Source organism: Tachysurus vachellii, chromosome 9, assembly GCF_030014155.1.
Source record: "Tachysurus vachellii isolate PV-2020 chromosome 9, HZAU_Pvac_v1, whole genome shotgun sequence".
Classification (NCBI taxonomy): Eukaryota; Metazoa; Chordata; class Actinopteri; order Siluriformes; family Bagridae; genus Tachysurus; species Tachysurus vachellii.
In genome coordinates this window covers 11,051,265-11,068,305 of record NC_083468.1, presented here as the reverse complement: position 1 = coordinate 11,068,305, position 17,041 = coordinate 11,051,265, and the positions used below count along the sequence as shown (strand labels likewise).

The following is a 17,041-nucleotide window of genomic DNA, read 5'->3' as shown; positions in this document are numbered from 1 at the left end:
CCAAACCAGACAATGATGCAGCTGCTCAGGATATGCTTGATGGTCCCTTTGTAGAACATGGTCAAGATGGGGGGTTGGAGATGGGCTTTCCTGAGCGTTTGTAAAATGTAGAGACAATGCTGGCATTTTGGAATGTGGTGTTCTTGATCATCTCCTGCAGGATCTGTTGATGTTCAGTGGAGAGTGGTTGCTCTGTGCTTCCCCTAAAGTCAACAACCGTCTCTGTATTTGTTAATGCTCAGAGACATGTTGTTGGCTCTAAAAGGCTGTTAGAGGCTGTTAGTTTTTGCCACTCCTCTCTGTATGCTGACGCTGCTTTGTACGCTCTGTATGCTCTGTGGCGACCAACTTGTTGATGTGCTTTGAGCTGTGCATTACTACACATTTGTAAGTCAGCAGAGTGAACAGCAGTGGACTGAGCACCAGCCATGAGGTTTTCCAGAACTCAGTGTGATGGTGCTAATGATGCTGTTCCCAATCTGACTGACTGCGGTCTCCCAGACAGTTTGTCCAGGATCCAGTTGCAGAGGGAGGTGTTCAGGCACAGCATGTTCAGCTTCTCAATCAGCTGCTGAGGGATGATTTTGTTGAATGCTGAACTGAAGTTCATTCAACTGAAGCACATTCGTATGTAAATGTCCTTTCTCTCCAGGTGTGTAAAAGCAGATGTAAGGTCAAGGCATCATCCGTAGATCGGTTTTGGCGATACGCAAACTGCAAGGGGTAAAGTGAAGATGGCAGTAGGGCTTTCATGTGCCTTTCAAGCCTCAGGAAAACACTTCATTACAATGGGTGTGAGTGCGATGGGATGATGGTAGTTGAGGCAGGACACTGTAGACTTCTTTGGCAAGGGGACGATATGTGTATACTTTAGGCATGTAGTAAAAATGGTGCTGCTCAGGGAAATGTGGAAATTGTCAGTGAAGACATCAGCTAGCTATTCGGCACATTCCCTGAGCATGCTGCCAGGAATGTTGTCTGGATCAACTCTGCATAAAGTTCTCCTCACATTTACATTTACATTACATTTACAGCATTAAGTCTCTATTGTTGAATACATTAACTCTGGTTCACCACCTAAATCACTGTTAAAAGATTTTTTTTAAATACACATATACAACAAACAGGGAAGAAAGTGCTAGTTTAAGTGTTTCATGAATAAGTAGGTCTTCAACCGCTGCTAGAAAATAGCCAGTGACTCAGCTGACCGGACCCGTAGGGGAAGTTCATTCCACCACCTTGGTGCCAGAACAGAAAAGAGTCTTGTAGTATACTTACCTCTTACCCTGAGTGATGGTGGGCAGTGCTGGGAGCTCTGAGGGTGCGAGGTGTAGTGCGAGGAGTATCAGCCATGGTTAGACACTTTAAAATCTCTGTGAATCACGCTTGATTCTGCTCAGGTGCCAACTCAAGACTAGTCTAAAGAAGACCAGACATGGATATTCCCACCATCATGCTTTACTGTTGCTTTGAAACACTGGGGTATAATTCACTCAACAACCATATGACATTCTTTTGACTGTAGTTTGCTTGGAGACACTTTTAATCAATATGATCAGACGCTGCTATCAGATCTGATCTTATGTTCAGAAGCTGATATCACTTTGCCTATCAGTGACCAAATCTTTATGCACAGGTTTTCCAATGATGTGGGAATGCTGTTGTGGTTTGGATAAAAATGATCCAATTTTGGCAAAGTGATTTAGTGCTCCTCACCTTTAGAAATTGTCAGTTTAGCCAAGATTGGACACTGAGTCTTTACTTAGAAAAACTCTTTGACTTCTGTCAATTCACTTTTCTGATGCCAAAATTCTGTTGCCAAATTTCCACCTGTCACAATACTACTAGTATGAATTGATCTGATGAAAACCTGAAATATATTTATAATCAGAAAGCAGCTAATGTTTGATATGGTTCAAGCTCTGAAAATAAAATTCAATAATTAAAAATATATGTGCGCAATTATTGTGCCACAATTTAAAGTTGCATAATTATATTTGCATTTTAATTTAAGCATGCAACATAAGTGTAAAAAATATCATTATTTCATTTCCTTTATCATATAAAATGCTAACAGAAAACTACACTAAGGCTCATAATTTTTTAAGAAACCACAAAATGAGTGTCCAAATGAAAATGAGTACAGTATGTGATTCCCTTTCCAGATTGGTTGCACTATTTGTGCCAAAACTAAAAAGCAAATGATCAATGGCACCAACTCCTCTTTTTTTTCACTTTGCCTTTTCACTTTCATGTTAACAATGTGCTAAATAACTGTGGGAACGACCAAGACTTATACAACACCCATTTAATTTTACTCTAAATGCCTAGTTAAAGAATACAGAGTACAGCAGTACAGCACACAGCAGCATGCAAGAGATGGCTAGCAAATGAATAGATTTTGAGAAATTTGCTTCACTAACATCTTAAGTGATACTTTATAGAATTGGATATGAGGTTACACTAGTGGAGAAAGAGTGCACCAAAATCATGTTTTAAAGCAAATAATCTGAAGTAGATTTAATGTACAGTGTGCATGTAATGTACAGAACTATTTCTGCAAGACAGAATAATGTATTACTTCAAAAATGTGTGTAATTCTTGATTCATGCTCAAACAAGGTGCACAACTTTTGTACTGCAGTTGTGCTGTTTTCAAGGTTGTAGCGAAATGGAAATTTTTCCAAAACCTGTTAACCCTAGTCAGAAGGGTTGGCATAGCTGCTGCCACGCAGAACCACTATCGTACACAACCAAATAACACGGAAAAGCTACAATCATCAATCCCAGTATTCTGAATGATCTAGGACAGTAAATATATTTGAATTAATAAACAGGGGTTTTTTTTTTTTGAGACAAAGCACAAATCAAGCCAACAGCAGAAAGTCAGACAGTCAGTCTGAAAACCATTCACACAGACAGACATGTTTTGGCGTTTGCCTTCCAACTCAAGTGTATGTTGTTTTTTTTTAACCTTCAGGTATAATAGAAGTTACGTGATGAAACACAGCAGTTGACTGCATGAGAATCCGATTGTATAGCAGAGGAACCCAAAATAGTCATTAAAATGATTAAATATTTCAACTTGGGCTATTTGGTTATAGAAAATAAACATGTCTGTGAGGAAGCATGAGTTCTGTAATGGAGATTTTAGACGGTTCTAACCCCTAAATTTAGCCTTATATCGCGCGTCGACGAACCCTGGCCTTGTATCAAAAGAAATTGATTACACTGCTGGTCTTATAAGTCATGTGACCGGCGGGAGGAGGGTTTAAAGATGACTGGAAGCCATCTTGGCAGTTCGCTCTAGAGCCCTAAAATATCACACAGGCCTAACTCTTAACACTTCGGAAACAATAAATATCGAGTGGCGAGGAGTCTCAGCTATATTTGGTGAGTAGCCTTAAGTTAACGTAATTGGAAAACATGGTTGTCTTTTGTTGAGAACAGAGTCGAGGGGATTTGAAGGCTGTTTTGTTCCAACATTGTCTGTTCCGGCCTTGGTGGAGGTTGTTGTTGTTGCTGCTGTCTGGTTTCAGGGTCTTGGTTAATTGAACTCGGTACTAAACCTTTTGGTAAACCGTTGATTATTGTCTAAATTCGGATGAGTGGAGATGGAAACCATAAACATTCCTTTTGGTTTGTTTGTAAAGCTTTAGAAATTCTGCATTTGTTGTGTAGTTAAAAGGGCAAGTACACGCCCGCAGAGACAGCTAGCTGGTTATCAGGCAGTATAATGTTAGGTAGCTGCTAGCAAACAAGCAGATTGTTTGTTTGTTTGTTTGTTTATTTTTTTGCATCATTCGCTTCACTTGACATCTAGACATTTCGCCTTTGTCAGATTAATCGATTCGAACAGCAGGTTCAATTTAAAAATATGCACAAAAAATACTAATAATAGAACAATCATTTGGCACAGTATTTGGGTCCCTTACTGTGTGTTAATGTACAAATGTGGACGTGCTGGTTGTAGTGTATTGTTTTGTTGTGGTTGTGTTGCTAGCTAGGTAATTATTTAGCTTGTTTGGACATGTGCTTTTTCTAAAGTGTTGAATCAACATGAAGGTTTTCTTTTTGGATGTGACAAAACACGTTTAAATGAACTTGAATACCGCCAGTAACGTTAGTAGTAGCAGCAATTAGCATACCTGCTAGCGAAACTAGCTGACTTAACCAAATGGCCTGTTACACTATCTATCTGCTGTCTAACGTGCTGCATTCGATTTACCTCGTAAATCGGAATCTGAACTGAATCTGACGTCGATCTATGTTCGAGGTACAAAACGGATGAGTGCTAGTAATGTTTGTGTATAATTTCCATCTAAGAACATCTGTGAACTCTCTTCATTCTTATAGATTTGAAATGTCCTTGTGGTGCGTGATCTAAAGTGAATACATGTAAACACGCACAATACGTATTCAAAGTTGTCTTCAATGTCTTGACATACTTCCTGTGTAGGATTTTCCAATTGAAGCGGCATTTGCAGTGTCCACCTGGTGTCCAGTATTAAATTTAATGTAGCCCAAACATGCCAGTGATCATCCCTGCTGGTGGTTTTCTTTTAATCGTCCATTGAGGTTTGCTGTTAATTGGTATACTTGTTATAGGTTCTGACTTCATCTAGCTGTGTAAATACATCATGTACAGTTACTCCTTTCCTGGCCTAAATCCTAACCCGTCTGTGAAGCCTTGGTCTTCTAATTTGCCAGCTTTGTAGCAAAAAGAAAAAAGCATGTTTGGTGTAACCACTGAACTTCGTTAATCCCTAAGAAGGAAGCAGATAACGAAAAAGAAAGAACATAACATAAATATAAAAGAACACATACCAACAATGACCAACAATTAAAAGGACAGGAAAAGAGGTGTGTTTTTAACATGGATTTAAATTCAGCAAATGTATAAGCAGTTCTGACTGGTGGTGGCAAGCTATTCCACAGCTTTAGGCCCGCTACTGCAAAAGCTCGGTCTCCCCTGCGTTGCAGACGGGATCGTGGTACCAGCAAAAGATGACCATTTTGGGATTGAAGTGATTTTGAAGGATTTGTACATAACAATCAAATCTGATAAATATTTGGGAGCTAGATTGAGAGCTTTGTAGGCGAATAGCAGAATCTATTCAGTCATAAATGTCATTCTTGATTATGTAACTTTTTTTTAATATCATTATTTAACATTAACCTTTAAAGGCTAGTGGTACTTCAAGTGCTTAAGGCGCTGGGTTGTTGATCTGAAGGTCTGTGTTCAATACACAGCACTGCCAAGTTTTAGCAAGTCCCTTAACCCCCTATGCTACAGGGTGCTACATCATGGCTCACCTGGTGCTCTGACCTTCAACTTCCAAAGCAGGGATTGGCAAAGAATAGAATTGGCAAATTGAGAGATAGATAGATATATATATATAAAAAATGTGTATGTACGTGTGTATATATATATATATATATATATATATATATATATATATATATATATATATATATATATATATATATATATATATATATATGTGTATATATATATATATATATATATATATATATATATATATGTATATGTGTATATATATGTATGTGTGTGTGTGTGTGTGTGTATATATGTGTATGTGTGTGTGTGTATATATGCATGTATATGAGAGAGAGATATACACACACATCTCAAAAATAAATAGACCACACTTTCAGTTTGAACACCTCTGTCTTGTTTTAATCTGAGCTACTTATGATGCCAATGTCTTAAAAGCTGTCTTTTTGTGATTTTGATTATCGTGACACTGTATGGTGTAAAGACCCCCAAAGTAAAATGTACATTCTACAGAAAATGGACCCCTGTGAGCTTTGTGTTGGTAAACGACTAGTTGATGATAGATGAAGCGTATGCCATAAACAAACATGTTTTATAGGTTAAATAAACTTGGTGAACACAATTTTTGTTCTCTGAAACACCATGAACCACTTTTTTTTTTTTTTTTTTTATTTGTTTATTCTAGGTTGAAAACTCTTCAAATCATCGATTATGAAATTTGAGAGGAAGAGTGGATGCAACGAAATGAATTAACTAGATGTCTGGCTGCTTAGCTTCTCTCTGGTTTGTGAGATAATTAAGAACCTGGGATATTTGTCAAGAGACTTTGCAGTTAATTTGCTACTTTCAGAATTTGTGTCTAATTACTTGGCTGGCTTTTGCATTGAGATGTTTTACAAAAGACTTATATTATTGAAGTTGTAAAATATAATAGCTTGAATTTTGGTTTGGACTGTGGTAAGGACATCTTAAATTTAACAAAAGGGTATACATCCCAGTCCCTTTGGTCACTTTTTTGGAGGAAACACAGACATGAGTACAGCCAGAACAGAGAACCCAGTCATTATGGGTTTGACAAACCAAAACGGACAAAAGCGAGGCTCTGCGAAGCCAACAGGGGGACCTGGTGGAGGTGGAGGGGGACCTCAAACACAGCCCACCCCTATTAAAGCTTCCAGCACAGTCAACAATGGCAGCTCCCTGCCTCTGCCCACAGCAAACACGGTCATCAAGTAAGTTCTGATTATCAGTAGCATTAGGTGTAATGATGTACAATGGTGATCTGATTATTCTGTTATAATTGAAGGTTTCATTGAATGTTTCAGTGCCTTTTAAATATCATTTGTGCATTTCAGACCTGGGGATGACTGGAAAAAGAATTTAAAGCTTCCCCCAAAGGATATGCGCATGAAGACTTCTGTAAGTTCTCATTTGAAAGCATTGTGCTCAAAGTTACACTGATGTTTGCTGATCTATTTCTTTTCTTTATGAACGTGTAGGATGTAACCGCTACCAAAGGGAATGAATTTGAAGATTACTGCCTGAAGCGGGAGTTGTTAATGGGCATCTTTGAAATGGGCTGGGAAAAACCATCACCTATCCAAGTATGTTTGTTCTCTTTAGATTAGGATAAACCAACAGTCTGCTACTGTGTTTAATAGGCTATATACGTTTATAATGTAGTCAGTAGCTTCAGATAACCTTTTCCTCTTTGCTCAAAAGAATTGCCACAGTGTATTCTATAAGGTGGGGTCTGAAGATACCATTTAGCATTAATTGTAAAAACTATGCATGTGCTCTGCATTAATCAGCTGCTTTGAAGTCAAAAATCACAGAATTTTAAAAGGTTCATATAGGAATGCAAAATTGTTTTATAAGGAACCACACTGATGCCCAGATGCTGTTTTTGTCTCCCCTGTACAGGAGGAGAGCATTCCCATTGCTTTGTCTGGGAGGGACATTCTGGCTAGAGCCAAGAATGGCACAGGAAAGAGTGGTGCCTACCTCATTCCCTTACTTGAACGTATTGATCTGAAGAAAGACTGCATACAAGGTAGAAGAGCCTGCCTTCAATCATCTAGTCCTCAAACATGTTTGTTTAACTGGCTGGCTCATTTCTAATGGGGACCTTTCTGCCTTGTCCTCTCTTCAGCACTGGTCATTGTCCCCACCAGAGAACTGGCTCTGCAGGTGAGCCAGATCTGCATCCAGGTCAGCAAACACATGGGTGGGGTTAAGGTCATGGCAACCACGGGTGGAACCAACCTGCGTGATGACATTATGCGGCTTGATGAGACTGGTGTGTCCTTTTACATATACAGGCTCTTTTGGGTTTCATTTTTTTAAGCCAAGGTCTTTCAATAAGTTCTTGCATATAACCTGGTGATCTCTCCTCCTCACCCTCCCACTCTGTAGTGCATGTTGTTATTGCCACTCCTGGAAGAGTGTTGGATCTCATCAAAAAAGGAGTAGCCAAAGTTGGTCAGGTGCAGATGATCGTGTTGGATGAAGTGAGTATTGGAAGAAAGTATTAACAGTTTTCAGTAGGATGGCCTCAGAAATCTTTAGTTTAAACTTTTATTGCTTTGATTTATAATGGAATTGTTGCTGTAAAAAATGTATGTTAATGTCTAAAATATGTTGGTTAAAAGCAGAAATGGTAAAGGCACTTACCTGGTATACTTTATTTGACCAGCAATGTTGTGCACAAGCCCTGCTAATCTAGTTTAGCAAATAAAGAAGAAAAAATTCAAAATGTCAATGTATGCAAAATCAAGATCTATAAAACATGTTACAATTAATCCATAAGCAGCAAATCTTTAAGGGTTTGGGTTTGTATTTAAGTTTGTTCCTATAAAATGAGCTTTGATATGCATTGTCCCACATTTGATACATCAGCATCTGACCTTAATACATTGTTTACATGGTGGTTACAGTGTACCAGATAGAGCCCATTGTGGATTATGCTACAGTGAAAAGCAATTTTATGCTTTTGAGCAACAATTGCCCCATTAATTTTCATGTACATCTTATTGTCTTATTTGGTGTGTAGGCAGACAAGCTCCTGTCTCAGGACTTTGTGCAGATGATGGAGGAAATTTTAAGCTTCTTGCCCAAGCAAAGGCAAATTTTGCTGTATTCTGCAACTTTCCCACTAAGTGTACAAAAGTTCATGGTAAGCTTAAAATGTGTAGTTGAATTTAGTCGTCCTGTCTGTAATGGTGTTTTATTACTTGAATAGCTACTTTGTATTTGCAAAATGTTATGACAATCAAGGATATAAAAAGCAGATACCTAACTTGAATTTATAACTTCAGCTAGAAATCTCAGTATTTAATAAGCAATCGTGCCCCTTGTCAGTGGAAATTAATCAGCTGGTTCAGTCCCAACTGATGGCCTGTAAAAAGATGTCTCATTACCGAGAAGTCACGCTTGAAACGTCTTGTGATGGGTAAAAGCAAAGAGCTCTCTCAAGACATTTGCAACGTATTGTTGCAAAACATACTGATGGCATTGGTTACAGAAGAATTTCTAAACTTCTGAACGTTCCTGTGAGCTCTGTGTTGGGGGCCATAATCTGGAAGTGGAAAGAATTTCACTATAAATCAGCTATGACAAGGTGCTCCTCAACATTTCTGACCGGAATGAAAAGAATGCAGAGTTGTCCAAGAGCCAAGGACTATTTGTGGAGAGCTTCAGAAAGAGCTGGAATTAGCAGGTACAATTGTTTCAAAGAAAACAATAAGTAATGTACTCAAGCACCATGGCCTGATTGTGTGCTCACCCGGCAAGACTCGTGCGTTTTCTTGCGCAATTGTTTATAATTTACTGCATGTGAAATACTGGGAGAATAGTTTGGTCAGATGAGACTGAAATTTAACTGTTTGGCTTCCATAATACGCACCATGGTTTGGAGCTCAAACTGCACTGCACAACACCCCAAAAACACCATACCAACAGTGTAGATTGGAGGTGGGAACATCATGGTGTGGGGCTGTTTTTCAGCATACAGCACCGGCAAACTTCATATAATGGAAAGAATGGTGAATGGGGGGAAAATGTGCTGACATTCTTGATAAATCTGCTGCCATCTACCAGGATGATTTGAATTGAGGGTGGACATTTCACCAAGACATTGATCTCAAGGAAACTCAGTTTTTTTCAGAGAAAGAAAATAAAGCTCCTAGCCCAGCCCTTCATTAGCCTTGAATCCAATAGAAAAATCTAAGGAAAAAACTAAAGATCACAGTTCATAGAAAGAGGCCCATGGAACTGTCAACATTTGAAAACACTTGTGTGGAAGAATGGGGGGGAAAAAATCATACATGAGCAATATGTGAGATTAGTTTCTCCATAAAGGAGGAGAATGTCCTTACCAACAGGCTTTTGAACGAAGTATTGAATACATTTCAGTAAGCATGGTCAATACTTTTTCCCTGTCATTCCAGTTTATTTCACACACCTTAATTTCTTAAATTTCTTATTACTTGGGTTGTTAACATCTGGTGAAAATTTCTTCAACCACACTTTTTAAAAAATATATTGAAAAAATATTGAATGTTCAATACTTCTTTTACCCACTTTATGTAACCTTGTTGGCAGTAATTGCCACTGGTTGTCTACTATAATACTAATAATAATCACCATAATACTTTCTGTACTTTGTTACTAATTATGCCATGTTTGTCCGATCCAGAATTCTCATCTGCAGAAGCCTTATGAGATAAACCTTATGGAGGAGCTGACCCTGAAGGGTGTAACCCAATATTATGCATATGTGACTGAAAGGCAGAAAGTCCATTGCCTTAATACTCTTTTCTCTAGGGTAAATTGCCCTCTGCAGACATGTAAATTCACTTACATTTCTGTATGGAGACTTCTTTTGACTTTTTTTCCATTTCTTCACTGTTTAGCTTCAGATTAATCAGTCTATAATCTTCTGCAACTCATCCCAACGAGTGGAACTGCTGGCCAAGAAAATCTCCCAACTGGGTTATTCCTGTTTCTACATCCATGCCAAGATGAGACAGGTAAGCATATGTGCATTTCTCTGCTGCTGATGTTAAAAAAATAAATAAAAGGGCGTATTAAAGGTAGGGTCTCCGATGTTTGAAAGCCAGTGTTGACATTTGAAATCACCAAAACCAACGTGCCCCTAACCCAAATGGGTCCCACCCCTGTATTGATGGCTCCGTCCACACATGCATGCGTATCTCAGGCAACTAATGGAAAGAAATGTCTTTATCATAGCTGAAGGGAAGAACAATACGATCGGGCCTGTGGGTCTTATGTTTTACATCCCTGAGTTACATTGTTAAGGGGCAATGCACAACTGTCCATTATGAACATGTGAACTTTTTGTTTAGGCAATATGTGGGGTTTCTTGGGTGTGGCGTACTGAACCTCTCTGTCCACTTTATAATGAAGTTAAAAAGGACAATACCTAATAATAAATCAGTCTTGCAATCTTTGTCCCAGGCCTGTGGGATAGTGGTTTGTCCTCCTGTGCCTTATGTACAGTGATGAAATGGATGGTGACAGTTGAAGTTGGGCCAAGTGTAATTACAATATACTTAATGTGTCCTTAGACCCTAAGGGCCTTTTTACACCTGGTCACTTCATGTTTTTTCTCTGAGCCGATAGCTATCTGATGTATTTAAAACTGTTCCATTTACATTAGGCCACATAAATGCGTCTTGGCGAATCAGATATCAATCCAATCTTTCTACTCCTGCCCAAAATGCAAATATTTTACCTCATTTCCGTTTCTGGCGTAATGCACGACTCGTGAGTCACTTGCGAGTGACGTACTTCCGTTTGGGAGGAGTATAGTGCTGACGTATGTGGCTTGAACAACCACATTCATTTACACCTGTCCAGTTTCATCTGAAATGCGTCCCAGACCACCTCCTGAAGTGGTTTGAACGATCGGATTTATATCCGTCTTAAACATTTTGGAGGGCATTTAGACCTGGTCTTTTTATCGGATAGCTATCTGATCACAGAAAACGCATGAAGTGACCAGGTGTAAAAACCCCTAAGATGGTAAAGAAATTACACATTTTTTTACAGCCTAATCCATCACATCCTACCACTTTTCATGATCATGTACATTATATGTAAAAATGTCAAAGCAGGTTTTCCATATCACTTAATGTAGAATCTTACTATTTATTCAGAAATTACCTTTATGTATTAAATTTCTCATTGAGCTCTTTTTTTTTTTTTTTTTTTTTTTCTTCTTCTACCCCTTTCCTTACAGGAACACAGGAACCGTGTGTTCCATGATTTCAGAAATGGCTTGTGCCGAAATCTTGTCTGCACAGGTATATACTTTTAGTTGTTGCTGTCTTGCTTGGAGTATACATCTTATTGTGCTCTCATAATATATATTTAAATTCAGATTTGTTTACAAGAGGAATTGACATTCAGGCTGTGAATGTGGTGATCAACTTTGATTTTCCCAAACTTGGGGAGACGTATCTTCATCGTATTGGCAGATCTGGTAAGTGGAATACATGTTTATATGGTTGTACATCAGGTTAGGTATAACCTTTTTTTGAAGAAATTCAGGTTCATGTGAGCGTGAGCAAGTCCATCCTTTTTCCTAATATCCTAATTTATAGAGGAAGTGTCACATAGCTCTCTAGATGTGGCTAAGTTTCTATTAATCCAGTCTTCATCAGCCACTTGTGTGGTGTGGGTGTCATTTTATCGATCTCTTGCTTAAATTCTAGCATTCAGAACCTCTATTCAGTACTTTGTAGGAACACTTTTGCAGGCATTGGAGCACTGGCTCTTTTAGTGCCTAAAATTGACGACTTGCAAGTATTGACGTTTCTGTAGCTTCTTTAAGGGAGGGGTATCTGGGGCTCTTTGTTATGGAAAGCTCCATGTGGGTGTTAGAAGGCCTTAAGTGTGCGGTGAATAAACAATAAATGATCACAAATATGAAGTACAGGCTTTTCCTAAATATGAATTAGCAAATGCAAAGTTGACTATTTTAATTCTATAATTGTTTGGTTATTAAGGAGCCCATGTTCCATGCTGTATAATACATAAATGTTTAAAGTAAGGCAATTTTCATAGCATATGTGGGGGGGTGACAGGCTGTGTGAAAATGGACTGCCATGACATTTTTCCAAAAAAAAAAATTTCTATGCTATGTGCAGAAAAAGTTCATGTGAAAGTTGAATATGGAAAGAAGCACCTCTTGCATACATTTCCAGATGGTAGTTCAATCCTTGCTGAAACGCTCCTCAGCTGTCTCCACACTACTTTTTAAAACTCCTATATTTTCTTGCCAGAGCCAGTTAAGAACGCCTTTAATACTTTTGACACATTTTAGGCTTTTTTTGGTGACTATGTGATTGCTATAGAACACTAATCATGTGGCAGCAAAAAAAGTAGTGTGACAAACAAGTGTCCAATATTTTTGGTTTATTGAATCACTATTTCATATTTCAGAGATTTCACACATACTATGTTATAGTAGTACTTTTAGAAGGCTGGATTTTTGAAAATATAGGGTGAAAACGGTAACACAAAATTCATAATGGGTTTTTTTCCCCCAAAATGGCCATTGCATACTAAACAAACACTTGATCATTTGGCCATTGACTGGGTGCATAAGGATCTTCTAAATTATAGTGTTGGGGAATGCTATTCCGCTGAACTGTCTTTGTGATAATCCTGCAAGCTGGGATGGGAAGCACCATCATAGTATGATGATGCCATCACCATGCTTCACCACAGGGATGGCATTATATGGTGAACTGTACCTGGTTTTAGTCAGCTGTAGTGTTGAGCTTGGAGGTTTTTGTCTTGGATCTGAATGCTTTTTGGATCCACTGTCAAATTTTCATCCTACAGGTCGTTTCGGGCACTTGGGTCTGGCTATTAACCTGATCACCTATGATGACCGCTTTAATCTGAAGGGCATTGAAGAGCAGCTCGGCACAGAGATCAAGCCCATTCCTAGCAGCATCGATAAGAGCCTGTATGTTGCGGAATATCACAGCGAGAGCACCGAGGACATCAAACTGTGAGCAAGAGAGGTAATGCTAGCTAAGTACAATATATTGCCTAAACTTTGTGTTGTGCTCCTTAGCAAAGATAAATATCTATATTGCAGGGGACATACTACAGGTTTTGAAAATAATATTCCACTCCAAAACCCAGGCTTATGCAAACCTTTACCTTTACAATGTGTACATTTTAAGCTTCACGCAAGATGCAGTGTGATGAAAATGTATTGTAAATTATTTTGTCTAGAAAATGTATTTCAGTAATGAAGCATTAGACATCTTGTTTTTAGAACTAAAGTTGGGTAGTATGTATGTAGTTTTAAGAAGAATTGTTAAAGCTTTGTGTTTATTTATTTATATATATATATATATATATATATATATATATATATATATATATATATATATATATATATATATATATATATATATATATATATATATTATATATAATATATATATATATATATATATATATATATATATATATACGCGAGAGAGAGAGATGAGGGTTTTTATTTTTTTTTTAAACTTTTGGTGAGTTCTAATTTTTATTCTTTGCTTTTTGCAGATCAAGCCGCCAGCTACTTATCCCCACACTTTTCTTTTTTTTTTTTCCCCCTCCAAATTTTTATCCTTTCACTTCATTATAATTTTTTGTCTTCCTTTTTTGTGCCACCATGAGGAATTTCTTGGAAACAGGACAATACTGGAGGAAAAATGTCATGGCCCTGCTGTGGACTGCTGTCATTTAACATTCTGGAGATTTCAAAGCACTTGTGAGAGAAGGGTAGAAGAGGATGATGGAAGCTATACTATTTATTTTTAGAAAATGTGACTACTTTCCACCTACTTGAGCATCACCCACTGGCCCTCAGTCTCAGCTTTTTCCATCCATTACCAGTTTTTCATGTATTTGGTTATTTGTATGAAGTGCCTTAACAAGCAGTTGAACTTTGTTCAAAGTAATAATATTTTTCCCAGATCATGCACTTCTCATTGGTCACCTTGTTGTTCACCATTTATTTACATTTTTACTTTGTTTTCAGAAGAAACCATTACACATCCCTGGTGCTTTTTGAGGAATAGACCAAGCAGATTTTGTGGAGGGAAAGGGCTGCCTCCAATACATATGTAATGTGTGCAAGAGTGGCTGAACCTCTCAGACTGGATATTGATTTTGGTTTTGGTGATAAATGTGGGACTTGAGGTTTTCTCAGCATCTTTGATGTGCCCCTAAATGGCTCAAGTGGCGTTTTTCATTTGTCATGAAACATGTGCTTCTAGAGACTGACTCTCTCCCTTTTTCTTCAGTGCTCCAACTCAAGAGACTTGCTCAGAGACTCAAGCCAGCCTTTTCCTCCGGCTGTGATTTCCTCTGCCTGATAAAATGGAAATATTGGAACTTATTTTCCCCCTCCCCATTTTTGTTTTCATTGCGGTTCTCATTCATTTTGGGTGGCTACACATTGTAGATGTGCCATTGAAATCAATTTTTGGCACAATGTAAACTTTGTAAATACTTTCATTTCATTTTTAATGGATCTTTTATAAAACAAGCTAAAAGGCTGGAGTGTTCATCATAAAACATCAAAGATGCAGGAATCCAGCAGCACTGGATGGCATCTCCTTTTCTTTTCCTGCTTCTTTAATGCTGTCACCTTTTTGGTGATTTCAAATAGACAAGGCTTAAAACTTGATGTCAGATCTTTTGTTATAAAATTGGACTCCAAATTTATTTATTATTGGAAATTCTTCCCAAGTTTATTTAGTGTGCCCAAAACGTCCTTGAACCAGTTGAACATTTTTAAACTTCTTCAAATGGTGTTAATGGTACCTCATCTTGATGTTAGTAGCTTGACTAGATCTGCTCTCCGGCCTTTGCTTGTTCCACTGACTTACAAAGCACTCGTTGAGTCCCTGTTCATGGAGACTTGCATATGAGAAAATATTTGCATCATGTAGTAATGCTTGTTGCTGCAGTGCAGCTTTAATATCTATGGGGTGGGTGGGTTAAACCTGCAAATGGTATGATACTGATACACTGATTGTTCACTGCCATTGGCACTGGTACATGATGCTTTCATCTGGAGGGAAAAAAAGTGCTTTATGGGGAAGATGTCAAAACAATTGCAACAAAGAGTCCAACAAATCAGGAATTGACAAATGTAGCTCTCAATTTATTATTTTTAAATCCAGTTTTCTCAAACTGCAGAGCTTAAAAAAAATGACCTGCACAAAAGTTGGGTCTTGTGTTTTCGGGGCTGGGCAAAAAGACTGACTGCACAATAGCCCACTATGGGCTTAAGTGTTCAGGGGTGGGGTGGGGGAGTAAAATGAAAATGGGAGAACATAATTGGTGCTGATGATGACCAAATGTTCTTTTTCTCTACTGAGAGGTTTTAATGACCCTCCTTTAACACTAAAAGAAATTGGAATTTTTGTGTTTTGATTCGGAGACTTGGATTTGAGTTCCTATTTGAAGTTTAAGGGAACTTGCTGGGTTGGGCTTTTTCGCAGGGTTGGGAATAAGTTAAGTGGTAATTTATATCCCCGATGGTCACTGACTATAGACAGCCTCAAGTTGTAGTTGTCTGGATGGCATGATCCTTGGGAATTCCCAGTAAATAAGTAATCAAAAATGAGACGTGGGTTTTGTTGTGGTTCAAACTGTCTACTATAGAATGTTGCAAAGGTCCGTGTGTTGTGACGGTCACTAAAAATCCTGTTTTGGTAACCAAGGTACAATACAAGGTGATTTCTGTGGCACCCTGTAGTGGCATGGTTTGAAGCCAGACTTTTATTCTCTCTTCTACAGTGGCCTCATGTACACACAGATGTGGATTATTAAAATTGACCATATGCTCATTTTTGGGGAGGGGGGAAAAAAAACAAAACAAATACACTACCTGTGTGGCTTTAGGTGAGAGAATGGAAGTCATGCAAGGTTTTGGCAGCTGCCTTGCAATTTTTACTTTTGGGTTACTTTTTGCTCTGGAGATCACAGCATATTTCCCCCGAGTGTTGGAATGTGTGGTTACCTGTTTGAACTGCTGTGTTGGAGTGTGCTGTGGTCCTCATTGTCTTTTTGAAGATTGAGCTGGGGTACGTCTCACTATATCAATTGGAATCCTTACAGCCATGCATTCAAAAATCTCCAGCTTAATTTTCAGGTTTTTTTTTCTCAACAAATCTGGGTGGGATGGGAGGGGAGTTGCTGCCCTGAGGAATCTTTACTTTTGTTCTGGAGATGGGTTTCCATGTGTACTTGACTGTGATGGAAAAATGTTTCTTTCAAGAAGCAGATTTTTACCATATGTCTGTTTTGGTTAATAATTTGGGATAGTGCAAGGAATATTGCTGCAGTCCTTCCATCTACTGATGTTTGGTGACTGTAGAGACAGCAAAACAAAAGTAAAGATGACTTTGGTTGGGTTGGGAGGGTAGGGACAGTTCAATTGGAAAAATGGAACAAAATTGTGAAGCCACAAAATGGAGTAACAGGGGTTGGAAATTTATGTTGTAAAAATGCCCTGAAATATCTTTGTTTTGACTATTTAATGAATTAAGACTAATTGACAACCAAATACTACTTTTTGTTTTATTTTTGTTTTTTTTTTAATTGGCATTTTTGCGGTGATGCTTGTTATTAAATATGGTAAAATCTGATTAATTGGAAAAATTGTTTTGAATAAAGCTCACTGATTCAGTTTTGA

The 17,041-nt window shown here is 38.1% G+C and overlaps 1 protein-coding gene across 1 annotated transcript; it reads left to right on the top strand.

Moving 5' to 3' along the window:
* The first annotated feature begins 3,236 nt into the window (after positions 1–3,236).
* On the top strand, positions 3,237–17,041 carry ddx6 (DEAD (Asp-Glu-Ala-Asp) box helicase 6). The gene is made up of 14 exons (XM_060877650.1): positions 3,237–3,392; positions 5,984–6,530; positions 6,654–6,717; positions 6,798–6,902; positions 7,222–7,351; positions 7,451–7,597; positions 7,714–7,808; positions 8,351–8,473; positions 9,995–10,123; positions 10,212–10,328; positions 11,561–11,624; positions 11,702–11,803; positions 13,171–13,355; positions 13,897–17,041. Exons 2-13 carry the CDS (start codon positions 6,331–6,333, stop codon positions 13,344–13,346), a joined length of 1,452 nt encoding a protein of 483 aa, XP_060733633.1. The 5' UTR covers positions 3,237–3,392; positions 5,984–6,330; the 3' UTR covers positions 13,347–13,355; positions 13,897–17,041.